The sequence below is a fragment of the Prinia subflava genome, chromosome 2 (genome assembly GCF_021018805.1).
Source record: "Prinia subflava isolate CZ2003 ecotype Zambia chromosome 2, Cam_Psub_1.2, whole genome shotgun sequence".
NCBI classification, from domain to species: Eukaryota; Metazoa; Chordata; class Aves; order Passeriformes; family Cisticolidae; genus Prinia; species Prinia subflava.
The window spans coordinates 64,463,092-64,490,421 of record NC_086248.1 but is presented as its reverse complement, the minus strand read 5'-3'; the positions used below and the strand labels follow the sequence as shown (position 1 = coordinate 64,490,421).

Here is a 27,330-nt window from a genome sequence, read left to right as displayed (position 1 = left end):
ATCAGTGTCATCTTTTACTGGAATCACCATTTTGTATTTTTGGACTCTTCATTTTAAAAAAGAAATCTTGGTGCATTAGTCACAGACAATGCTCACCAAAATCTAAACAGAAGATCGGATAAATTACAGAGCTTCATTAAGCTGGTGTCAAGCCAGATCTTGAATCATTATCACAGAAGCTTGTCCCTAAGGCAAAAAGGCAATTTTTGCTAAAAGTTGTACTATATTGGACATTATCTCTGTAACACACTCTAAGGTAAACCACTGTCTCCAAATCTCCATTACTATGTACAAGTTCAGTAACTTGGATCACAAAGAAATCTTACAGAATAAGGCTGATCATAAAATAAACTAAGTTTCACTTCAGTTAGGTGTCCTTATTATCCTTGTAACCCTTTTCTGGTTTTTTTCCTTTGAGGTGAAAAGGTGGGTGTTGGCTCATTTGCTCTCTTTTTTTCGTATTTTCCTCAAATGGAAAATGTCCTTTATACTCAAATTGCTTCATAATGTTGATGCTTCACTGGAACTGTAATGAAATAATCTCTTCAGAATATTAGTGTAGAAATAGTTGGATGTTCCCAGTTAATGCCTGAAGTAACATCATTGCCTTGGTTGGCCTGTATCCAAAAGTACCTCGACACTAAGCTCTCCTGTGACAGAAGTTGTTCTAGTTTACAGGAAGAACTTTTACAAGTCAGCAAAGGAATTAGAGAATAGGAGCAGGGGGATGAATTGTGTGATACACATGTAGTAAACTGGCACTGAGTTCTGTATTGCTCTTGAAAGATTTTTGTTCATCCACATACTGTGACTTGTGCCTGGTGTGGCTGTGTGTGAAAGCTAGCATTAGTTGTTGAGTGGGCTTTTATGAAAAGCAGCCTCTAAACAGCTGATTCACACCCACCTAAAAATATGATGTATGAAGACATCCTGTAACTTAAGAGCATTCATAAAGCTTTCATTAATAAATATTTATCATAAATATTTTTTTCATACCCATAAGGGCACAGACTTGATGAGCTGTTCTTTGTGCTTCCATCTGTGTATTTTCATAGAACCATTTCCTGGAGTAACTTTTGAACCTATTGAAAACATAACTAGATTTGACAGGAAACTTGTAGTCTAAAGTTACTAGGCTTTTACAAATTTAATGGAAACTCATGAGCATGCAAGAGAGGGAAACTCCAAGTACTCCCTTAAGGAGGGTAAGACATGTAGTGTGAATTCATCACCACAAGTAAGTAATCTTACTGATCTGCTGGCTCCTCATCATGCAGCAACAGGCTGCCACAACACATGCATTGTACAGACACTGGAACCTGGATGATTCTTGCTACCTCTTTTTTTTTCCCAGCCAGTGGTGAAGGTGCAGGGGCACTTCCTAAGGGTAGAGTGGAAGTGAGGATAAGGTAGTAGATACACAGGACAAATTATATTTGGGTTGGTAAAAGTGATTTGGTCGTGACACCGCTATTAGTGGTACAAAGTACAAAATCCATAGCATGACAGGCTTTTTCTCTTCTCATAATGTGTTGTTCAGAATAAGAAGTCCACTTGCAATTCATATGCAGTTTATGAATTCATGCCAGGTACATGTAAAACAAACTGTAGAGAAATGATGGAGAAGTTATACTTTTAGCAATTCTAGCGTTAAAAACTTTAAGAAGAGACACTCATAGATTTTGGGGTTTTGTGGCCAATGCAGATGTGACTGAAGTTGTGGCTTCATACACAATATGAGTAAAAATTGCAGTTTTAAGTGACACACCTGTGATTGTACAAGCTGTACAAACGTGTAAGGAACCCTAAAAGCCTATGTGGTTGTCTGGCCCGTTTTTTAAGTTCATGCTTCTAACTCTATAGATACACTTACAACTGAAGTAATGCAAGCACATCTACTTGTGCTGGGAATGCATCTTCCCTTCGCTGTACAGCTAAACAGTGTCTTAGAAAAATTGCATTGCCCTCTCAGTCTGCAGAATGTGATGGAAGTTGACTCTGAGGAAAATATTGTCACCATGGTGGTTTTGGAAGCTGTGCCATAGACACTGTTTCTCACTTTGGATTGCAAAATTGTTATGAGAACCATCATTAATTTGTCATGAATGGTTCTCAGTCCTGAGACTGGACATTTTTTTGAGCTTTCACTAATAATTATTTATAGGTTAAAAAAAGGTATCAAAACTTCCAGTCAGTCTGTTGAACTTGAACTAAGTTACAGTACTCTTAAATTCTAAACTGCTTCTGACTTTTTACAACATGACTTCATCTAACAAACACTATATTGTCCTACTGTTTTTAAAATCGATCAAAAGGTCTTTTTTAGGTTTTTATTCATGTAGTTATCTAAAGTTATCTTCTTTAATTGTAGTTTTCAGATATGAGCATCTGTCTTTCAAGAATTAGTAGAGAACTAATGTGGTGTGGAGGACAAACGCTATTACTTAGAATCAACAAGATTTGGTTTTTTACCTTCTTATGAACAAATGTGAGAAGATGAAAATGCTGAGATGGTCTTTTGCTCCTCTCTCCTGCAAGTTGTTTATTTTAGATCTCAGGTACTAGGAAAAAATTAAGAGGGTTGTTGCTATGGCATAGCCACTGTGCTGATACCACTCTCCTTGTTAATGAAGGAAATAACATCTACATATTAAACAAACTGACCCTGCTGCCTCCAGTGTTTGCTATTTTACCTGAATTGGTTTGAACTTACAGTACCTGCACTGTAGCTGGTCTGATAATGAGCTGTTCTTGTTAAGTATTGTCACTTTTCCAATAAAAGCAGGGCAAAGAGACCTCTATGATTGTTACAGAAGTAGTAAAGCATATAATTGACCCCTGTGTGAAAATCTGGGCTGTAGAAAATTTGATTACAGCTGACAGACCACAGAATGTGCTGTGCTGTGCTGTGCAGCCTGTGGACTTTTCTCAGCAGTATATACAACACAAGAAAGAGAAACAAATCTTTGTTCTGTGCCATCATATAGGGTTTTTTTCAGTGTGTTATTTTCTGAAAGTTCTCGGTTTGAATCCTTTTTTTCATGACTGAGGTGTCTTTTACCTATATTTTAATCCCATCTACTCTTATGTCTCTCATACTTGCTGTTAATTGCATTGATGGGCACTGCATCTATTGGGACAGTAGCTGGGAGAAGTAGCGGACCTCAGAATTGTTATTTCCTAAGTATTTTTTATCAACCAATGCTCAAAAGAAAAGTTTCTTTTAAAGATATGAACCAGTGGAATTAACTGTGTAATGCAGCTGATCTGTGTAGTACAAATTCGTTACTATATTATAGTATTAAATCCTATTTTACAGGAACACAGTCTCAAATTTGAGAATGTGCATGACTGAGATCTCTAAATGAATAATTTTTATTTAAATAAAGGCCCCATAGTTAATGATGTCAAAAACTGAGAAAAATCACAAATTGTGCTAATATCTTTCAGTGATAAAATTCTCCAGCCGTGAAGAAATACAAAAAGAGTTTTCTAGCCTACATTTTTTATTCTCTTTTAATAATATCCCAACGACTGCTCCTTGGTGCCAGCTTTGATATCACTTTCTGCAACAGGACACAAAGATGGCTTTGCCCAGTGGGGTTTAATTTATGCAAATCAGCAGATGGCTTTGCAGGAGTATGATTTGTTATGTTTCCTAAGTGGATGAGTTTGCTTTTTTAAATACCCTGGCAGCAACAGATTTGTCAATATCTTGCATTATATTTTTGAAATGGCCTTTCAATTACTTTAATTGTGGTTTGTTTGATTTTTTTTCCTCTCTCTCCCTTCTTTATTCTCTCTATAGATTCTGGGACTTTTCCAAGCCTAATCCTTTGCTGGAAACAGTTGAACATCATACTGAATTTACATGTGGTCTCGATTTAAGTCTTCACAACCGTGGTCAGGTAAGAGCTTTTCACTTGCCTGTTATTTACTTTTCACTTGCCTGTTGTAGGCACTGTGTTCATGGCTGGGCTGCAGAACTCAGATCCTGAATAAGTCACCAGATTGCAGTAAGCTTCTGGAAGTGAGTCTGGCTGAGTGCTTATCAAATAAACCTCATTTCAGGTCCATTTTTATTTGTGAAGCAGTTCCTTGCATTGGGTAGGAGAGGAGGGCAGGACAGACAAGATTACAAAATCAGATAACTGAAAGCCATGGTGAGCTCTGGGAAAATGAAATATTTTGTTTCAGAAGGAAGAACAGTAGAGAAGAGTCTAGAATGCTAAGCTGACATACAGAACTTTCTTCCATCTACTTAAATTGTCAAGTTAAATGTTCGTAGTGTCACACATGATGCCTAGGCCTGGTTTGGCATACTATTTAGAGGGCTAATATGACTCCTAGAGATAGGAGAGGGTTAATCTGTGGCTGAAATTCAAAAAACCCCTCAGCTATTAATGTGAATAAGCAGAACCTATTTTATCAGTAGCCCTTACTTGTGTACTGCTTCTGTGAGGATTCCCCTCTCCTGTTGCTACGGTTGTTTCTATTTTGTAAACAGAGGATTCTTTTTTTGTAGTAGGAAATGTTTTTTAGAAAAGAAACTCTGAAATACTGAAGTTATTTTTTACTTTAAAATAAGACAGCCTTTAGTTTTCACACAAAAATTACTGTAAGCATATTAACTGTTCCTAATGCACTATTTAATAGGCCAGAAATATAATTTTCATCTAGATTCTTCTCAAATTCACAGTAAAAGGATTTATTTACCCCAGATAAAAACTGTAAGATCTGCATTCACATTCTGTTTGGACAAAGCAAATTAAAACCATTATAAGTTCTGCTGGTAAAAGGACATAGGAGAAAGGTGTAAGTTTGGCAAAATACTTAGCTTACTGCATGTGGAACCATTCTGGCTAAATGAGAGCTTTGATGGGTTTTCTGCCTGGTTGGTTGTTCCTTGAATTCTGTTGCTTCAGTGGTGCTGCAGTAACTGTCCACAAGGCCGTGCTGTGAACCATATGGGGGAATTTGTGAGGCTGAAAAAGCTTTCAAGGTTTGGGTTATTTTTCATCAGTGCAAGGCAAGAATACTTAAAGGGCAGTTGCTGGGGATTGAAGCTCCATCCTGAGTGACTGCATAGATGTGATTTGGCTGCACTGGGTCCAGAGGGAACAGTGAGCATAGCATAGTGCATTTAGGGCTTCACAGTCCCACAGCAGTGCATGTGCTGAGCCCAGTTCAATTTTCCAGGAAGCTGGTGTGGGTTTGCATTTGATCTGAACGAAGAGAGAAGATTTTTCTTTCATTTTGTATTGAGGATGTGATTACTTTGACTATAAGCCCATTCCTTCATGGTGGATAATGAACCAAAAGAAAAGTGCACATGCACTTTTATGTTGAAAAAAGGAAAATGATGGTGTGAATACCCATGGACACTAGGACATTTGTGCATTCAGGTATCTTTTTTCCACACAGAAATTCTACAAGTCTGATGTTGGACTTAGTGCACAAAATCTATAAATCTGGGATACATATCTATTACTGAGTGCCAATGTGCATTCCAGACAGAAGTTTGGCATTTGCAACAGCTTTGATATTCCTCTGTTTTTCCCATTGAATGGATTTAATGTATTCTGAGGGTTGGATATCACAGAAATGCAAATTGTGAGGGTTTTTTTTAAAGAAGATTAAAAATCTGTCATAAAATTAAACTCACTAAGTTGAAGAGTGAACACAAGGGAAACATAACCCCCATTTTTCAAGGAAAACCCATGAGACACCACCCTGACTATACTTTGTTCAGCTCTGAGTAGGACATGGACCTGTTGGAATGAGTCCAGAGAAAGGCCATCTTTCATGGTTATGATCAAGGTGATCAGAGGGCTGAAGCACCTCATACAAAGGCTGAGAGACTTAGGGTTGTTCAACCTGGAAAAGACAAAGCTCCAGGGAGACCTTGTAGCAGCTTTTCAGTACCTAAAGGGATCCTCCGAGAGAGCTGGAGAGGAACTTTTTACAAGGACATGGATGTCCTTTACATAGGACAAGGGGTAATGGCTTCAAACTGGGAGATCATTGGTAGGTATGAGGAAGAAATTCTTTGCTGTGAGGGTGATGAGACACTGGAACAGGTTACCCAGGGTTGTAGATGGAAGTGTTCAAGGCCAGATAACCTGGTCTAGTGAAAGGTGTCCTTGTGCATGTCACGGGGGGTTTGAATGAGATGATCTTTAAGGTCCCTTCCAGCCCAAACCGTTCTATGATTCTGTGAACACCTACGGAATAGTTGCTTCCAGTATGAGCCCTTGGAGTCTTTCCCTGGCTTCTGCATCCATCCAGCAAAGATTATTTGCTTGAATTTAATGCTGCTGTTCCAAATACATAGGTTGTCTATATGTCTGTTCTTTATCAATCTGATGACAAGCTCCATTATATGTTTTCTTCATTTATTTGCATGATTTTTGATTTTCACTGTGTGCTTTATAAGAAGTTACGACTTCAGATTTGAATTGCCTCTCTCCTCCAGGGAGAAAGAGAAGAGTGATCCAGGGAGAATGCAGGGTATTTTACTTATAATGGACAAGCTATTCATTTATACTCAAATTAAGTACCATTCTGGTCATTAACCTTTGCATTCATTCTTAATGATATCTTTTGTTGTCTAGACTGATTATGTTTTCTTTGGCTTTGCACAATCAACAAGCATTTTAGAAGTATTTTTTACATGTCAAGGAAAAAGTTATCTGCACTATTGAAAGTGTTCGGAATAGATATTGTGATTAAGTAGCTAGTAATCTAGAAATTACAAGACATTCCTGTGGTACTGATTGAGCTTTGAACAGAACACACAGGCAGAGAGCAGATACATGCAGGCAAGCTGGTTCTTGGGCTAAGGGAGGGAACATGTGGAAAAAAATCTGGTCATGAAGAATGTGAAGAGACCCACTAGTATTAGCTAGCTGAAACAGTAAACTCGTTTGTGCTGAATTAAATATTCTAGTATCTATTTTGGATTATCTGCCTCTATGTAAAGTAGGTGTTTTTTGAAAGCTTTGAATTTTAAAAATCAGCTGTTGTTTGGTTTAAAGGTTTTTTTCCCCACCATAAGGTTAATGTCAGATTCATAGAAATTTGGGACAACAAACAAACTTTCAGGTGCATAGAAAATGTGGATTTTGCAGTGCAAAACATTAACAGAAATGATCCTTGTGATATTTAGGGTATTTCTCTATTAAACTGCAAGTGCTGATGTGAGTGTTTGCCAGGCAGGTTTTCCAGGAGAAAATACTCTTAACTCCAGCTTTCAGCCAAAGTAGCCTAGACACACATGAGAACAGTGACAAGACCCTAAGCACCAAAAATCTTTTAATTGGTGATGGTGTATAGTATTAAGAACTGAGCAAATCTGTTTACCCTGTTAGCAACCTTAAGAGTATGCAGTTTTTAGAATCAGACACTTCTTTCCAAAGTTTAGGGATAAGAAAAACAGCTAAAGTTTGCTTCTGTGTATACACACTAGATAGACATAGGATATATGTAGGGATTAAAAAATGGTAATCAGCTAGAAACTATTCCTTGCTTGGAGCTGGTAATGCTAGACAATGTAGTGGAGTTGTGCTCTGTAGCTCACTGGATTTCTTACTTCTCTCCTGATATTTACTTTCCCTGTATGTGATCTGTGAACGTTCTGATGAATAAAAATGTCATGCTCCTTTAAGCCATCTCTTCCTAGGATTTTGCTGTGTTTACATTCAAGTTTTCATGCTGTAGGTCACTTCCTTTGGTGTTACTTCTGCAATTTTATTTAAAAGCAGCCTTTTTCTTCTGTTGTAGGTTAAATGCTATATGGGAGTCATGAATTAATTTTAAATATCTGCAGGCAATCCATTAATAACACAGATAAAAATACAGATCCTGTAAACATTCCCTTCTTGTGTTGATTCTGAAATTATTGCCATAAGTGTATAAAGAATGGAAAATACACATGTATCATGAATTTCTTTAAATCATGGACAAAAAGATACCCAGCCCGTTCTGTTGCAGTTCTAAAACAATTTTGCCTAACACAAATGTAAAAAACCCCTGCCACTCTTTTTGTCTAAAAATCTTTTTTAGCTATACCTCACATCTGTTCTGAACTCTGTAAAGCAGCCAGTAGAAAGTATAAATTCCTGATTTCCATTGATTCTGTGCTGTTGAGAAGAGGATTAAGTATCTAATGGAACAGGAGAGGAATCTTTCCATTTCTCTGTACTTCTGTGCTGTGAACTATGATATTCCTAAACTGCAAGGGTACGTAATTTTCAGTGGGACTGATGGCAAGTGGTGTAGTGGCTTAGAGCACTTGATAGTGAAGAGCACTTTAGACATTTGTAATATGCCAGATCTGAGCAGGACTCCACAATGTACAGTGCTGAGGTGCTCCCTTTGGAAATTAAGAATATTCAGCTCCAAATGAGAATGAACCAAGTGTCAGTTCTCTGGTTCAAAATCATCTGTTACCTAAAGGCATGCTGAGGTCTAGGTTTTAGAATAACTTGTGTACAATACAAATAGTGACCACTTAGGGTTTGCTTCTACTGTGATTGTGTATGTTTGGATCATAATTGCACTACCAAAGGGCAGCTGTCACTGTAAATAGCTATTTCTGTCAACAAGTTTGGGAGGAAACTTGTTTTCTCTAACCTTCTGGCTGTATCTCCTTTTTTTCCCCAATTCTCCTTCTCATCCCACCTGGTGGAGTCGGCGTGAGTGAGCAGCAAGATGGTACTCAGTTGCTGGTGGGGAATAAACCTTGACACACACAACACCCTGTATTATGGAGACAGTGGTGGTAGCAGTGTGGTACCTGTGGTTTTTGTGCTCTGTGTTACACTGACCTTGTGATTTGGCCTTCCTGAGCTTCCACTCTCTTCCTCTTAAAGCTACGGGGTGTCACCAGCGTGTTCTGCCAAACCACAGTCTGCTCCTTCCTTGTGCCTGGGCAGTGGTAGAACTGAGAAGAGGGGCCTGCATTGGGCTGTTGATCCCATGGAACTGATGGTGTCCTTCCTCACTAAAATATTGAAGCTGTCATTTCTTACTAGCTGGAGGGAGGCCAAACTATATACGCTTGACTTGCATGCCCTGAAGGCAGCTTGAAATCTAGTTCTAAATTCATACAGCTTTATGGGGAAATTTTTGATCATTGTCAGGTTTTGGTGTGCAGGTCTGTTCTGCTCCTTGTCTTCCTTGTGCAGCTTTTGCAGTGTGCTGCATTAGCTGTGCCAACACAGGAAGCAGAAGGGACAGGAGGCGCTGCAGAAGTTGGCTGAACCAGTATAGCCAAATATAAATGCAGATGATGTCTTTAGTAAGGCTGTTTGGCTATGTATTTTGCTGTTCATTTAAATTAATTGTGGATGCTCAAGAGGCCCAGAAATGTTGATTGTTCCATATAAAAGTGGAGTTACATCTTGTGGAAATGTACAGAAAAACAGACATTCTCTGTTTCTATCTTTTGCTTGCTTGCTCTTATCTTTTACATTTAATTACTAGGGACCTGATAGCTTCCATCCAGCTGTTGTGGCTATCCCACTGCTATAATTATAACACTATCTGTTAAGTCTCTCCTTATGGTCCTTCTCTAGGATGCTACTAAAGTGATGCAGTTTCTTTGATTCTTTGAGATAAAAAGAACCTACTTACCTAATTTCAGAGTGGATTTTTTCCAGAAAATACCAGATTTCACCAGCTGCAAGTGTTAAACCAATTTGAACACACTACTGAGTTGGAGGGCTAAAAGAAGGACATATTTCTTGCTGGTGCTTGCTGTATGTCTTTCCCAAAATATGGAAATTAAAACTTCCACTGTGTAAGTCAAATCTAGGCACTCATAAGTAATGTTCACTATTTGCCATTATCAGCAAAAGTCTCTTGGTTTTTGGAAAGGTTTCTGTCAGGCATCACAATTTTGTAAAAGCTGTGTTTGGAGAGGAAAATCAACTTTGATACTGAAGTACTGGGAAGGATGGGAGACAGTACATAATAAATGTGTTGCTTGTGCATTTCATTTGGTGCAATGGCTTACAAATACTTGCTACTTCTGTGAGCCTCGTCTTTTACTCAGTGTAGTGGATTCTGTTACTCTCCTGCATGACCAGTAAATGTTCAAGAAGTCCTGGTGAATTGCACTGGTGAAACTCAGTGGAAGACAGCAGGATTTTGTACCTGTTACTGAAAATACTGTTTGGCCTATGGTTACTTGTGATTATATCCCAAAAGGAAGGAACTGAACCTGACACTGAGCTGAAGGATGAATTTGAATGTTGGATAGGGCCATTAGAAAACAGTTTCACTGAGGTAAATTGACTGCATTTGGGGTTGGCAAGGTCAGTATCAGCACAGAAAGGCATTTTGCACTTCCAGTGTACCTTCTACAGAACTTAAAACTGATTTACCAGTTAAATCAATTCTTGGAAGACTGAGGTGATGTCTTCCTCCTAATTTTTGGAGTACACAGGAATTGCTACCAAATCTCTGGAGATTTCAAGGATTTTTGTCTAACCTGCAACTCACATCTCCATTTTCTTTACCACTTACTGATGAAAGCACACTTGAAAGACTTCCATTTCAGAATGTGTGGCATGACTTCCAAGTCATCTTCCCATTGACCATGTCACAGCAACAGAACAAATGATGAGATAGCTCTCAGCTTCTTAGATCAGTTCTTTGTGACATATCTTAGCAGTGTGAAAAATAATGCCCCTCAAGTCTTGAATCGTTTTTTTCCCCTAAGAAAGAAATGAACTTTTAAAGCAGCATTTGGAGCATCTGTTTCTGATAACTCTAGTTTGAACTTAGGTCTTTATAAGAAGTTCTGCTCTGGCATATGTTTCATTTTGTCTTTACTGGAAATAATATTTAAATCAAGGTGTGTTTTTTCAAAAGGAAATTTAGGAAAACATTAGTGTTACTGCACATTGAAAATAAAAAGTCTTATTTGCAAACTCCCATCACTTTTACTCTCATGTAAAGGTTGGCATCATGCAGTTCAATCTGGCAACTGCTAACCAAACAGGCCACAATAGTGGTCCAGATTTTCTAGAAGAAAATAGGTATTGAGTGAATTGAAACTCCTGCATGATCCATTATGCACTTGACCAGTTAGTTTCAACTTGTGAAAATAATTTGATGAGTAGCAAATGTAATAGCTTGCTTTATCTGAAATTAATCTCCATCCCACAAGCTTAGAGGATGTTCAGGATCCCTCCAAAATATGTAATAATGATATAAATAGACCATTAAATTCTGTTTGAGAAGATAAGAAACTAAAAGAGGAAGGAAAATACAGCTAATGGGAGTCAAGAAGTGAGTTTTTTTCTGCTGTATCTTCTACAGAAAAAAAAAAGTCTCATTGGAAAATGGGATGGGGGGAAGCTGAGAAATGGGTCTCTCTCGGGCACATTTATGTATTCACGTGATTCATTATGAGTACTCTGGAAACTCAGTGGCACCAAGATAGTTCTGGAGATATTAATCTAGAGAGGGCTGTCCTTTGTTCTGATTAAACCCTTTCATAAAGGGTAATTGAACTCTTAAGTTTTTAGTTGTTCTTTTAAATATATTTAATCCTGATTAGGGCTTGCAGATTTATTGTGCCTTCAAGTACTGAATAAAAAAGTTAGTGACTAACTTGGGAGTTTTTTCTTGTTCTCTTGCTGCTTCTGAACAGTAAAGAGGCAGAATGTCATGCAGGTAATTGCACTAGACTGATTGGATTGCCCTCGGGGGCTGGAAAAGGTCTAAGTCTATTGCAAGGCAAGATGATTGTGATGAATAGGAAACAGAGGGCCTGTCAAGGGAGTAAATCAGTTAGTGAGTCAATGGAAATGGCTCTGGTAAATGAATGGATGTCAGTATTAAATCAGTTGGTGGAAAACATTGTTATACTCTGGGACAAGGATAAACATTTCAGTAAAATACAGGATAGCTGTTTTAGCTGAGTTGACTATGATTTTCTAGTTGAGCAATTAGCTTTCTGGGATGATGGCAGGTTTTTGTTTGTTCGCTTGCTTTTTGGCTTTACTTGAAGAGAAATACAGTGATCCCAAATTTTTTGTACTTGTTTTTGTATCTTTGCTGGCAGATAAATTGGCATGATATTTATTCTGCAGTAATAACAATACAGTACCTTTAGTGTATATGCTGGTACCGCAACTTTGCTGCTGAAATAAAAGCATTAAAGGCAATTAATAAATGTCATTTTTTCAGACTGCCTTTGTTCCATGTAGCTTTAGTTACAATGAAAATTACCAGGCTTAGAATTCTTCTTCTATTTGCTTTATTTCTTGATGTAGTTTACCAGTCAGTGCAACAGAGAATATTCTTGTTTTACAATTAAGCTCTAATTATTCTGCTTTTTCCTGCAGTTCAATAATTAAAAGTTGCTATAGTAAAACTGCATTCTATAGTTACGAGAGTGTTCATAAATGATAATGAAAGTTGCATGACATACAAAATATGCCATACAAAATAGTCAGTATTATAAGGATATTGCAATTTATACAGTTTTTTTCAACTGAAATAAATTGTCCTCTGCTCTGCTGGCATGTCAGTTTGAAAAAAAAAATGTACCCTCTAAAAACTGAAATCAGTGAGATTTGTTTGAATCTCAGAGTAAAATTTGTTCCCCCCAAACAGCAGATATTTTTTACAGGAGGAAAACTTCCATCCCTTCATGCTCCTAATGGCAGGGACTTTTATCAGGTGTGCAAATAAAGTGTGAATCCATTTTCAGGGCTTTTTTTGTCTTCATCCCAGCACAAAAGGATTTTCTTTATGTCTCAGTAACATCATCTCATTGATCAAAATATAAGCCCTAGGAACTTGCCTCTTTTTGTATGCTATATTTATTTACTGGGGTGTGCTGGATGAGCCTTCATCCCAATTAAGCTTCTACCCCTATTTTAATATTTAAGTAGCATTTAGTTTATTTTTTTGAAAGGCTAAAGTGCTTTGAAGTATGTGTTAAAAATAGTCATATGTCACATGAGAACTGAGATTTCTAAATACTTTTAAAGCACTTACATTCAATATCGCACGTTCTCCTCTTCTGGGGAAAGGCACACAACTGTCATGAGAGCACTGTATAGGACAGGTCACAAGATAAAAGGCAAAATGCAAGGAGGAGATATTTAATACACTGATGCAGTTGCTGTATGAACAGCTCCTCCTCTTTACCTTAGGATTCATCTTAGTCATTTGTATTTGAGGCAGTGACAGTCTCTGAGCTACTGCAAAGGGACACGTGGCACTCTCCATCAATGAATGCTGGCTGCTGCACTCTTAGCTTACAGTTGCCCCCTTTCTCTGACAGTCTTGGCTGTATTTTGGAGAAAGTGTGGAGAAATGGAGATGCCATTTCATTTTTTAATGTTCAGCTGTGCTGCAGTGTCCCAGTTTCCCATAGATACCTGTTTGCTGTACTTGACATGTGTATTTTCATCATTTCTGGTATCAGGACTCCGTTACAGACTTCCTGCTGCACAGGAGAACTTGATTCACTGTTACTTACTGTTGCTTTTGTTTTCCTTTTGGTGGCTGGCTATGTTTTCTCCTTTCATGTGGTATCATTAAGTCAATGAGTCGGACAACTTATCGCAAGTGATCCTTTTCAAACTCTTTTAATATCTCCTGTTTATTTTTAGTGTTGCCAGATATAATGGTTCTATAACTATATTTGTTCAGAGGTGATTTCAGGGACGCTAATTACATTGATAACAGGTGGGAATTCCCATGGGATTTTTTCCAAATGTTATTTTTGTTTCCTGTTTCTTTACAAAAATATAAAGAACTGCCTGTAGAACATTCATCTGTATCTATGGAGAATAGTAAAAAACCTGCAGTTTATATGATTACCAGCTTCTACACAGCATTTAGTGGAAAACTCAAATTTTCTTTTTGGTATGATTCAAGAGACTGCAATGCAGCAGAACATTATGCTACAGAAAGCTCTATTGTGTTGTATGAATAGACAGACATATTGTCAAGAGTTTTTTTGACCCATTTAGATGTATATAGAAAGCACTTCAAATAACTAAGTAGAACCAGCTAAGGAAGCAATAAAAATGAATAATAGTGCAGTATAGTAAACACAAAATGGGCTAATTATAGTCTGAAATCAAATACTGTAGTTGGATTTCCAAATTTTTAGTGTGCAGCTGTTCATTCTGGCTCTAGAAGAGAACAGGAATTGCAGTCTGCAGCAGAAGGAAGCTTCTTGTGCAGAGGATCCAATACTGTATCTTTTGTGATCCCAACTAGAAATGACATTGTAAACATAATGCAATATGGTTTCAGCCAGACTGGCTTACATTTATTTGTGGACCTCATCAGCTTTTTCTCTTTAGCTCTTCTCTTTCTTTTTCTGTTTGCCTTAGTTCTTGTCTCCCACAATATTTTGTGAATATATATAGTAAATTATCTTCTTGAGTAATTGTTGGTGTGATTAACCCTTTCATTTTGTTACAGACTCTGAAGTGCATTTTGAATTAATTTTCAAACCTAAAGCATTCTGTAGTCTTTTTCCTTGTGATCTTGTTAGTTATTAAAAATTTTAAACACTGTGGACTTAGGTTAAGCGCCTGGTTTTCTGGTTTTAAGTTCAAGCCTTCATCTAGGATCCATCTTGGGATGTTGAATTCAGAAAAGTTCCAGTTATACCCTAACCAGTTACTGTGTTTATAAGATGCCTTTGCCACAAGTGGCACCACTTCTTATCAGACTAGTGGGGGTCTAGGTAGTGCTTGAAGCAACACCACAGCCTCCAAATCCCAATGCTCAGCAAATACACATCTCTCTTCTCAGCAGTAGACAGTGAGCTCATGGCTTATCAAGCGTGAGACTGAAATTCTGGCTTAATTCTTAAGGAAACTTCCTGTGTAATTTTGTTGAACTTTTTTTTGGTTTTCCATTCCTCAGCACTAGACAGTAGGAAAATGCCTATAACAAATTTCTGTATCTGCAAGAATATGAAGGTTGTTCAGATCTGGTCATGAAATGTTTAGATACTGTGGTAAAAGGATCATAAGAGTCTATAAAGAGAAGAAACATTACAAGGTCTGGACTTTTGTGTATCCTTCTTTTATTTAATTTTTAGTTACATTATTTTCCTATTTGGAACAGTCAGTTGAAACCCAAAGATTTCCCTGCTTTCTTCATGGGGAGTATGAAAACCAGGAGGTTGTTAATTTTCATTTAATGTTGCTCACAAAAAAAACCCAAAACCAATTTAGTTACTGTAGAATTTTGAAGTATCGTAAGTCAGAGTACCAACTGGTATTAAATCCACAATATGCCAAAAGTTCCCTGTGGTTTTTGTTAAAATGGTGCTTGTGAAGGATCTAAATAGATTGTTTGTTTTGTAGGTGGTGGACTGTGCTTGGGATGAACTAGTCAAGATCTATACTCCATCGTGTCTGGCAGTTCCTGTTTAGAAGAGAAGATGATCTGACGCTCCAGGAACCTTTCTCTCTTCTCCCACAACCAGACTTGTGCTAAAGTGTCAACAGTGTCACTAATCTCAGTGTCTCTTTATAAGTAAAACTGCTTGAATGGAGTGTTGCGCACTTGAACGTGTGGAGACTTTGGGGCTTGGTTTACTGTACAGGTAGTACTTGAACTAGCAAAATGCTCCAGAGCTACTCAGTGGCTGAGGAGTGGCCATAGCAGATATCAGTGGTGTCTGCAGAGCTGAATAACCAACACAAGTTTGTGATCTGTCTGGCTAATGATGAGAGCAGAGGCCTGAATCTTCTTGTTCCTTATAAAGATTAAAAATAACTGGCAGTGTATTTTGAGATGTCACTGTAGAAAAGAAAGGAAAGGAAAAGCAAATAAAGGCTTATTACTACAAAGTACTGTAATGTTAACTGAAGTTTGTATCACCCAGTTGCATTTATGTTTTGCTGTGAGTCACGTTGCATTATTTTCTTTTGCAATATGATGCATTTACTCTTGATCGACAGTAAATGTCATAGTTTATAGCCAGCTGATTTGTTTGACCTTTTTGATTGCTGCTTCACAAAGATGGTAAAGATTATTTTCATATATTTTTCCTTCAGACCTCTTTGAGTAAAACAGTTTATGAAGTTATGTAGAAAGATATTCTGATAATAGAGAAAATGGTTATGAAAAAATTAAATATATGGAAAACTAATTGGATCACAAATCTCAAGATTTAGAGATGGGACAACCATCTCTTCCATTAGACTTGTCTTCTTTTTTCACTTACAAAGTTCTTCCAAGAAATAGAAGACAAATGTTGCCATATATCCAGTGTTTCTGGACCTCTGACAGCCTGGCCAAAGTGAGAACTGATGTCCAGACCTGCTGACCTATTTACAAGCAGATTAATTGCATGATCTGAGCATAGCAGATCCAACATGGCCAAACTATTGCAATCACTACAATATGCACATGTTCTAGGTATGTTGAATACTTTTCATTCTCAATTTGACCCCTCAGCCCGCATGCTGGTACTTCCATCTAAGTTTTCTGGGGATGCAGAAACAAGCAGAGATGTTCAGATGTTGTGTTTCTCCAAACACCTCTGAATAGTGTTTTAGGATCAAACTGTGATTGTATTGCAGCACTCATTGGTATATGTTAGCCTTCTCTCCTGGTTTTCTGCTAGCCATTTTTTTACCTTCTTAAAACAGTCTCCTTTCTGCTGTTAGCCCATCTCAACTACCACTACCATTAAAAGACTCTTTGCAGGTTGGGTCTTTGCAGATCTCTGGTCAGATTTTGATAGTGTGCTGTTAACAAATTCTCTACCCTTCTGGGTTGCAGCACTCATAGATCAACCAATAGCAGACACTTACAGAACTGCTGGATGCTTTGAAGCAATGAAGGAAAGAATTCAGCTGAGCTAAGACCTGCAAGTTGTAAGGAAAGAATGACTGTTCTATCTTGGGAGAAAGAGCCACGGAACTAACAGGTAGCCACAGGGAGACATGCATATATTGATGTGTTATATAGGGCTGGACAGGAAGAAACTTCCTTCTACAACATGATAATTTGGATCCCAGTTGGATCTTGTATTTCCCTTGGTCAAATGCAAACTGCCCCCAGACTGACATCTTTTTGAGCTGAATTAATAACAAAAACCAGATTTTATCCTTTTTTAATGACAGTATGCTGTACCAAATCCCAAACGCTTACTGCACTTTAATTCTGTGTGCTGAGGAATAGTGCAAAATAAAGCTGTGCTGCATGCAGCTTTCAGCAGTACCATGGGCCATAAAATCTAATTTTAGGCATTAAAATTGATTATTTCAACTTCAATAGTTCCTCCACTCTTCTGTTTTATCTCCCTTTTCTGCTTCGATTACGAGTTGCTTGTCTGAGTGGAACATTTTGGTGGCAGGTGTGTATTTTATATGCATGTTTCTGGGGGCACAGAGAGAGTGGGTTATTCCAGAATGCTGCCATAGCCCATCAGCTGGAAGGGAAAATTTAGAAAACCTGGTGCAGGGGGGAAAAATTAGGAATTCTGAACATGCACACTCAGCACATGGATTAAATCTTTCCTCAACTGCCTTCTCTCCCCTCATGTTAGCTTCAGTGCTGAGGGTTGCTATATCTGGATTTACTTCTCTTGAAAGATGAGCACATCCAGAAGATGCACATAGTCAATAAAAACTGTGGCCTTTAATCTTCCTGTGTGATCTTTGAATGGTGAGAATGTGCTGTAACATTTCTGCACTGTAACAGAAAAAACAATTTGGCAATAGTTGTTGCTGATTCTTAATTCTCAGGGAATATTTGCTGTAGTTGTTTTGAAGAAATATTTCTTATTTTATGACCAAAATACTAGCTTCCAATCTAATTTTTCATCTACTGAAACAGTTAACAACAACAGTCTAAAAGATGTAATATGTTCTACTTTGAAACTTGCTCCTGTGAAAGATTTTGTTTTATTTAGGTCTGGGTTTCTCTTTGGTTCAAGAAACATATTGATTAATCAAGTTCTAAAGGCATGGATTTGTTGTTCTATAATGCTATTAAATGAATTGCACACAGTATCTTTGGCTATACTCTTGTGTTCACTTTCCCAATTAAGAAATGTTGTTCAAAAAGTAAATGCAGTGAAAGATACTGAGAGTATCTTCTAAGAAGAATATCATAATCATGGTTTACTTCATGTATGAATACCGGATGATGGTCACATTTTTCCCCTGTACTGGTAGAGACCATACTTTATGCAACTTTTCCTAGCTGTGTGTCCCACCAGCTCTTTATTTTCGTAAAGGAAAGCTATTTTAAATTATTCTTTGTCTGCCTGTGCAGAGTATGTGTCAGTGATGAAGTGATCTCTTTCTTCTAGCCAAGTATAGTGCTGGCCTCAAATTTTGCTGCATAAGCAGGGTGTACCCTGCCTTTCAGTAGTACTGCTCAGCTGTGCTCAGGGTCATGGGATGGGGAATGGATACAACTCAACACAGTTCTTCCCTGATAGACCTCATGGCTGCATTAAACTCTAATTAAAGCACATTTTCCATTAAACATTTTATAGAGATCTCTACCATTTTCATCCGAGAAGCCATTATAAAAAATCTATGACCTTAGGAAAACAGTGATTTGCTGCAGTTTTTGTTTTCCTCTAAACAGTGTCATTGTAGCTAGGTGAAATGCAGAACTGAGTATCATTTCCTTTGAAGGATGAGAGTTAAGGTATCATAATCATCTCATTAGGGTAAGGAACTACGAGCCATTCATTGCTATGATCTGCCCCACTGCCAGGCCAAAACTCTTGAACAGAATCGATGTATGAACTGAGCAGCCACTGTTCCCTCTGGAACATGAACAGCCATAGCTACAGAAGTACCTCCACTGCAGTGTCACCTCGACAATGTCTCTGTGCTGCTTTGTTAAATTCCTCCCCAGTGAAGAGCAGGAGAACACTTTGTGTGACTGTGGAGTGGTGGAGAGGCAGTGGGAGACTAGTAGTGAACCTGGCCTCAATCCATGGCTTGACAAGAGACAACAGCTTCCTCTCCACCTCCCTTTCCTGTCTATAGACAAAATTAGGACTACCATGAGAGATGTTGCAAGAGAAGCTGCCCTTACAACACAGGTGAGTTCCAAAACATAGGATTTGGTACTTGAACACTTGACTTTCCAAACTGAGTATTGTTGCAGCCTCTCCTTGAGTTCTCCAATCAGTTCTGGGCCCCACAATTTAAGGAGGATGTGAAGATCCTTGACTGCATCGGGTAGCGTACCTCAAAGCTGGTGAAAGGGCTGCGATGTGTCCAGTGAGGAGAGACTGAGGGCTTTAGGCTTATCTAGTTCAGAGCAAAGGAGACTGAGAGGAAACATCATCACTGTCTGATGCTTCCCAAGGCGGGCAAGTGGATAGGGAAGTGCTGATCTCTTCCCCTTGGAACTCAAGTGATAAGATGCATGGGAATGGTTCAGAGATGCACCAGAGGTGTTTAGACTGGACATTTGAAAGCATTTCTTTAGTAAGCAGGCATTCAGCACTGGAACAGGCTTCCTAGAGAGGTGGGCAATGTCCCAACCTTGTCTTGTGTGGTGGTTTAAGAGACATTTGGAGAATGCCCTTAACAACATGATTTAATTTCTGGTCAGCCCTGAATTGGTCAGGCAGTTGGACTAGCATGTTCATTTTACATTACTTTCAAGTGAAATAGCCTATTAAAATTTTTGTTTCTGATACATTTACTTTTCAGTCAAGGAAATATTTAGCCCCCAAAGCAGTTTTGGAGCCTGATATTCTGCAAGAGAGTATCTCTTTCAGAGATTCACTTCTCTAGTGATAATTTCACTGGTGAGGTGACAGTTGTTTCTGCCAGAGGATACACTCAGGTGTAGTCCAAATTACTACTAGTATTTCCAAAAAGCACAGTCTGATTTTTTTCCATCTGCACTTACTTGGCAGAAGGAGGGTTTTTTTTCTCCCATGTGCAAACACTGTCAAGGTGATCCACACTTCGCTTTAAATTGTGTTGCTTGTGGGCTTGGGGTGAGTCCAAATAGAGGCTGATGTGAATGTGTTGGCACATTTCTCCAGTGGGTTCTGAAACCAGGCTTGGTCTCCAGTATCTATCTTTTCTTCCATTACCAGTTTTCATCTTCAGACACTCATTCTTAATGCGTACCTCGTTTCATTTTATAAACCTTGCCCTGTTTCCTTTACCCTGCCTGTCCTGATGATATTAAAAGAAGGCTCAAGATTATAAGGCAGCTCTGAATAAAAGTATCGTTTTTCCTTCCCTTGTGTTGCCTGACACTGCAGGGAACTGGTGGAGAGGGCTTACTGTCCGAGAGAACTGCTTTTGCTTTGCCTTTTCCTTGCAGTCGACAATAGTCTATTGCCATCTCCTGTTAAAACTTTCATCTGGAAAATCGAGAGATTGCGATCAGCTTATTTAAGCTTTCCCAGGCTTTAAAACATCACTTTTGAAAGTTGTGTGACTACCAGGTTTTGGTGATTTCTCAAGGCAGTTCCCTCCACTAGAACCCGGTTCTCCCTGCTTTTCTTAGCAGCGCTTCCCGTCGCTTTGCTGTTCGCAGCCCGAGAAGGCGCTCCCTCGGATAAGCCGAGGCAGCAGGCGGGCACTGGGAGGAGGGATGCTGCCGGCAGGCTCGACTGATGCTTTTTCCCGGGAGGCCGTGTACTTTTGGGGAGTAGGAGAAGCGGAACTCCCTGCTGGGGAACGCGCGAGGCTGCACTGATCTCCCCGCTCTGGGAGAACTTGGGGCTTCCCACGGCTCTCCCACGTTATTTTCGGGCCGGTGGCTGCGGAGCTGCGGGCGCCCCGCGGCTCTCCCCGGGCAGCAAAAGCATCTCGGTGCCCGCTCCCGCCGCCCGTCCTCCTGCACCCCAGCGGGGTCGGGAGGGCTTGCGGACAGCGCGGGGGCTTCCCATCCCGCGGAGCCGGGCGTACTCCGGGGTGCACCTCGGGACGAACCTGGAAACACGGGGGCAGCGGGATGGGGAACACCGACAGCGGCGACGCGGACGCACTGGGGATGGCGTGAGGACACACCGGGGGCGGGGAGGGGACCCGGATAGGAGGGGAGACACGCTGGGGGCGGCGCGGGGGGGACACTTCGGGGGCGGTGGCTGCCCTGCCGGGAGATCGTCCTGCCTCGTCCCGCCCCCTGCCTCCGCTCGTCCCCGTCCCCCCGTGCCGCCGCCGCCGCGGCGGGTGGCCGGGCGGGCGGCAGAGCCGGGGCCCCGCGGCGGGGCCGTGCGCGGGCAGGATGCTCCGCTGGCGGGGCCGGGCGCGGGGCGTCGCGGTGGCGGTGGCGCACGGGCTGTGCTCGGGCTCGCTGAACATCCTGCTGAAGTTCCTGCTGGCCCGCTACCACTTCGCCTTCCTGACGCTGCTGCAGTGCCTCAGCAGCGCGGCGGCGGCGCTGGGGCTGGAGGCGCTGCGGCGGCGGGGGCTGGCGGCGCTGCCGCCCTTCGGGCCCCGCCTGGCGCGCCCCTTCGCCGCCGTGGCCGCCCTGGCCACCCTGCAGTCCACCCTCACCCTGTGGTCGCTGCGCGGCCTCAGCCTCCCCATGTACGTCGTCTTCAAGCGCTGCCTGCCCCTCGTCACCCTGGTCACCGGCGCCCTGGTGCTCCGCGACGGCATGCCCTCGCCCGGCGTCCTCGTCGCCGTCCTCATCACCACCTGCGGCGCCGCGCTGGCCGGTGAGCGCGGCCGCGACCGCTCCGAGGGGACGGGACGGGAAGGGACGGGACAGGACGGGGCGGGACGGGAGCCGCTCCGTCTGGGCTTCGGGCGCGGGATCGGGAGGGCAGCGCCAGCCTCGGGAGAAAGACGCGAGGATACGGGGGACGAGCAGTCCTGAGGACAGCTGCGGTTCCACGGAGGCAGGTGCAGCCTTGCAGGGGTGGATGCAGCCCCGCTCTGACTGGTACACTCCTGTAGGACTCGGTACAACCTTTTGGAGTTAGGTGCGTCCTTATGGGGGTCCGTGTAAACCTGTGGGAGTAGGCGCAACCTTATTGCGTCCCTACTAGGGAAAGTGCAACCTTATGGACGGAAGTGTATTCTTATGGCCGGTGGGCGCATCGGCAGGGGTAGATGTAATGTTCTGGGACCAGCTGCAAGCCCGTGCGACAATTGCAGCCCTGCTGGGGCAAGTACGATCTTATAAAGGCAGGTGCAAGCTTAAGGGTCAGCTGCAGCCCTCTGGGGCCAAGAGGACGAGTGTTGCTTTCCAGACAAGGTGTAGGTGAGGTGGGAGGCAAAGCTTTGTGGCCCAATAGCACTCCTGGACTGGGGGCTGCCTCTGAAAACAGAGCACATGCACTGTGTGTAATTTAATCTGCAAAGAGGCTGACAGGGGGCTCGGGAGGGAGGCTGATGCTTCAGGGATCCCACTGTGCAATTTCAGCTACAAATCTTCCAGTGTCTTCACAAAAGGGAGAAGGCAATCTGATTTTGGCTGTGGGGTTTAAAGGGAGTTGAAAAAACACTCGATATGTTTGCAGCTTAAAAAATGGATGAGAGATTTGTTGGGAGGCAGACTTGGGACAAGCATGACAAATCCTAGGGGTTATGAAAAGTACAATGATGCCTATTTCCTAAATATCCCTCTAGTCCAAAACAGTGCTCTTTTTCAGTCGCACATGCAACACCTATGCTTATTTCTCTCTGTGACTCTTGTGACAGGAGCTGGTGACCTGACTGGGGATGCTATGGGCTATGTGACAGGCGTGCTGGCCGTGCTGATACACGCTGCCTACCTGGTGCTCATTCAGAAAACCAGTGTAGATAGTGAATACGGACCCCTGACAGCTCAGTATGCCATCGCTGTTTCGGCCACCCCTTTCCTCATCATCTGCTCCTTTGCCAGCATGGATTCCATCAATGTCTGGTCCTTCCCGGGGTGGAAGGACCCTGCCATGGTATGCATCTTTATTGCTTGTGTCCTGATAAGCTGTGCCATGAACTTTACCACCCTCCACTGCACTTACATTAACTCGGCTGTGACCACCAGCTTTGTAGGGGTGGTGAAGAGCATAGCCACCATCACGGTAGGCATGGTGGCTTTCAATGATGTGGAGCCCACAAAGTTATTTATAGCTGGTGTTGTGGTCAACACCTTGGGGTCTGTCATTTACTGCGTGGCCAAGTATGTTGAGACCAAGCGGCAGAGCAACTATGAGGACCTGGAGAAAGAAGCTAGAGAAGAGGAGGGGAAAAGGCAGGCTGGAGACCAAGCTCTGTTTGCCATGGAGACAATTTCCCAGGGGAAAGGGGCTGAGGAAGCAGTGGTGGAAGGATCGTCCACAGGGCAGAGACAGAGTGGAGAGGAAGACAAGGACGTCACTGAGAAGTCAGCCAAGGCACTTGTGGTTCAGGGAAAATCCACCATCACACAAGAAGTGAACAGAAGCTCACTGAAAGAAGCCTATCTTGGAGTTTGGAGGTTGGTGAGGGGTGCTAATTATATAAAGAAGGATTATTTGATAGAAAATGAAGAGCTACCAAACCCTTAAAAACCAGATTTGAAAACCTATTGTTTGAGGACAGACACATGGTTTTCTGTACAGGGGGAAGGCAGAGCATACATTTCCACAACAGTGCTTACAAATCCAATTCAGGATGACTTTACCTCATTGTCAAAAAGCAAAGGTCATCATTTGCTCATGCTTTGGGCTTGCTTTCAGCTGCTTTCAATATGTCACTTTAGACCCACCTCAGCTAAGGTGCTGACACTCTGCTGCAGACACAGAGAGAGCTGGGCAAGGGGAGGCCATGGCGTGCTTGCCTAGCAGCCAGGAATATGAGGGACATCAGTACCACTGAGATACTTGGCAGTGCCAGTGACACAGCAGTGGCCTGTACCTTAGATTGTGTCTGGAGCCTAGTGATCTTAACACATTTGGAGGCTCTGTCAGTGTGCTTCTGTATCTGTATCCATCCAATTATAGGTACTCTACATAACTAATTCCTACAATATAAGCTCGTATTAACTGTACTTTTTGTGTTCCTCTGTGTCAATACAATTTCAACAGAGCTAGAGGTCGTGCCACTTCAGTTATATTGGTGTAAAATCGCTCTCTTATCTGATGAATTGAAGCCCTCCAGGCCGAGCCTTGAACCTGGTTTACATTGGGTGCTTTGTGTCTTCAGTAGAAATACTTTAGTCTTGTGGTGGTGTACATGAAAGCAGAACCAGATCTGAGCTTCTGAGAAGCTTTTTTGGCAAAAGAAGGATGTTTAACTATGAGCTTTAACTACACGTAGCATTTGGAATATTAGCTTGACTTAAACAAAAGAGTTTGGAAATGTTGATATGTATTGACTAGATTTGGGAGGGCTATAAAAATTTAGGGAGAAAGCGTGTGCCTTGTGTTATCCCTCCTTGTACCCTAAAGTCAGATGAAGCAGAGCCTGGACTGGAACCCAGGTGTCCTCTCCATTCATTCTCTCCTAAGCAGAGGCTGAGAGCAGAGCTGGGGTCACCAACTCTGCAGTTCCCAGGAGGGCTTTTGCAGGACAGTTCTGCTGCACCCTGGCCTCGTGCAGGTACGTGGCTTTGTGCAGATCTGCCCTGGCTGTCCCTGTGCTGTGCTGGCCAGTGGAACAAAGGGAGGGCAGGCAGCAGGGGCTGCCCGGTGCTCCGGCACATCCCACGGCCGAGTGCTTGGGGAGCGGGATGTTCGGGGTGTTCGGCACGAGGACATCCATGGCTTTGGTACAAGCAGCTCCCCAGTGCCCAGCCTGTCCCTGTCCCCATGGGCTGCGAGGGGCAGAGCTGCCTCTCCCCTTGGACACTCAAGCGCCCATGTGGGGAGCGGGAAGCAGGCACTCCAGCGAGGCCTCTGCTGAATATGCTAGTATTTTGTCCCACATCTGTTTAACTGGAAAGACCGTGGAAACAAATGAGTGTTTCTTTGCCTGAAGATATCCTTTTGGTAGGTGGGAGTACTTGTGTGGAACCTTTGCTCAGACAAGACAGAGAAAAGATTTGACTCTGAGTATTTCTTACCCCAAAAGGGTGCTGCAGCCATTGGGGCCACCCTGAAAACAGACTGAAACAAGCTGTTATCATTTTCTGGAGAAATGAACCAAGTTTGTTGTTGTTGTTGTTTTTAATATTGTTATTGTTGTTATTAATAATTATTTATTATTATCTATTAAGCCGCTGAACTGAAAATCAATTATTCCCACAGCCCTAATTAACCAGTGCCTAGCACAGTGCTCTCTCCAGCCGAGCAGGCAGCATTAGTCTCACAGCGCGTTCAGTCTGAAGTGAGCAATTTGCCCAGCAGGGAATATTTGCAAAACTGCTCTCTGGGGGAGCTTTAGGTTCTTGTCAATAGTGCAGGCAGAAACATCAGGTGCTGTGGTAGTGTTTTCAGAGTGACTGCAGAAGTTGGCTGACCTGGCATCACCCATGAATTTTGAAAGAGATGGCTAAGGGGACATTCATGCTAAAAGCCTGTAGCTGCTGAGCTGGGGGACAGGGCACGGAGCTCTGTACATCACATGTTATGTATAGCTTGTATTTAGGAGGTACTGGCTGTACGCCAAAATACGTTTACCTTCTGTTCAAGCTCCATATGGGATCTTTTCAATAAAAGTACTATTTATTCTTTCTTCTTGGCTAATACAATAGGGCTTTTGTTAGTTTTTCAAATGCATCCTAGACTACAGAATTTTGTGCCTATGACTTAGAGTTTTCTGTATTACTGAACTCATCGCGATATTGAACTGCATTGTGACCGTACAGATGGCTGGAGAAAAACCAGCAATTCTGATCTGTCCTCACTGTGCTCAGTGTTTTCTGTCCACAAAACATGTGGGTCTTCTTACCACCTGGATGCCAGTCTTAGATCCCATAGTGCACACACCATGTTTGACACGTGTGTTCTCCCACTGGACTCTTGTTTCGGGACTTTTCCTGGGTGGGGGGGGTTAAATGTTTTGCCACTTACTGTTGTTAAATTATTAGTAGAAGTCTGTGGAAATTCAAACAGTTTTGACTATTAAAAAAGCTGCTGTTACGATGTTGTACATTTGCATGTATAGTCGAAATGTGATTATATTGTATTCTGGTTTTACCTGTAAATTCCCTAAATTAAAATGGGAATTTGGCAAATGCAATCCAGTTTTTCAGTAACAGACACTGTCGCACAATAAAATAAAAATACTGCCTCGTGCTGAGGTATTTTAATATTGTCAGCGGAAGATGGTAGAATGAGATGTGGGAATAAAACGCACTGCTTTCCAAAAGCCTTCTGGTTTTCTTATTGTTGCTACTCCAGGGTGCTCATTTTTGCTTCATTTATAGTTATTCTTGTGCCTTTGTACCATCTAAGTTTCCTCAGCATGTGACCACACACTATAAATACAGTCATGGACAGAGGGACTAAGGGCTGACAAAGGAACACAGGATTCTGAAGTGCTGGGACCTCAGTACAGCTCAAAATTTCTGTGGTTCTCAGCAGTGATTTTTTTGGCAATATATTTAAGATGATTTAATGTCACTGTTGGTGTAACTGTTATAACTCTAGAATTAATAAAAATAAGATGATGCTCATTATTAATAATTCTATTATTAAAGGATGTAATAATAATTTTGTTTTACAATGTTAGGTATTTGTATTACCATCTATGTCGCATGGCAGCGCTAGGAGATGACTTAAGCATTAATTTTTACCTGTTTGCTTTGGATGAAAGGTACATAACACGCCTGTGGCTGAAACTGGGTTGTGGCAGACCAGGCTGCGGTCAGAGGTTATTGCCGAATTCATCTTAGAGCTCCACACAAATGTGCCTGCAGGTTGATTTAGAGAAGGAAACCATCCTTGTTGTCAGATAATAAATGAACCTGATGCACAGTGACTGCTCTGAGAATAAACAGGAATTTCAGTGTCAACACATCCTTGAGTAACACCTGCTGTAGCACTCCTGGACGTGCACGTACGCGCACATGCACGCACACAAGTACACATGCGACAGGACAACAAAAGCCAGACTGGCTATCTTTTTTGAAATGCATTTTTCTCTCTAAGAAATTAAAGAGATGACAGTTTATTTTGAGGCAGGTACAGTTAAAATTTCTAACGATAAATTAAAAATTTGCATACATCACTAATCTTGTATTTGCCATCACTTCCACTGGGAAAATATGCAGCAGCCTACAAAGTGAGAATGAAAGAAATTTTGCAGTTTATTAATCAACACTTCAGACCCCTGCATATGTCCAGGGACAGTTTACTAGCCTCTTGTAATTCTGTTTGCTGCAAAAATGTCTTTTTGCTGCAAAGGCTTTAGTAGGCAAAATAGGTGCAAGCCTTTCAGCTCTTGTCTCTAAATTAACATTTGAGCATTTTCTTGA

General features: G+C 41.5%; 2 protein-coding genes across 2 annotated transcripts in view; both read left to right on the top strand.

Annotated features, from left to right (window-relative positions):
• PEX7 (peroxisomal biogenesis factor 7) overlaps window positions 1–15,832 on the top strand; it is a 41,827-nt gene extending 25,995 nt beyond the window's left edge. The window contains exons 9-10 of the mRNA XM_063390291.1: window positions 3,809–3,908; window positions 15,357–15,832. Coding sequence (XP_063246361.1) covers window positions 3,809–3,908; window positions 15,357–15,425 — 169 coding nt within the window. The 3' untranslated portion in view covers window positions 15,426–15,832. The remainder of the gene's footprint in view (window positions 1–3,808; window positions 3,909–15,356) is intronic.
• A 5,221-nt stretch (window positions 15,833–21,053) lies between these two features.
• Window positions 21,054–26,441, top strand: SLC35D3 (solute carrier family 35 member D3). Its single transcript, XM_063391885.1, has 2 exons — window positions 21,054–21,661; window positions 22,650–26,441. The coding sequence occupies exons 1-2, from the start codon at window positions 21,226–21,228 to the stop codon at window positions 23,477–23,479; spliced, it is 1,266 nt and encodes a 421-aa protein (XP_063247955.1). The 5' UTR covers window positions 21,054–21,225; the 3' UTR covers window positions 23,480–26,441.
• Window positions 26,442–27,330: the final 889 nt, after the last annotated feature.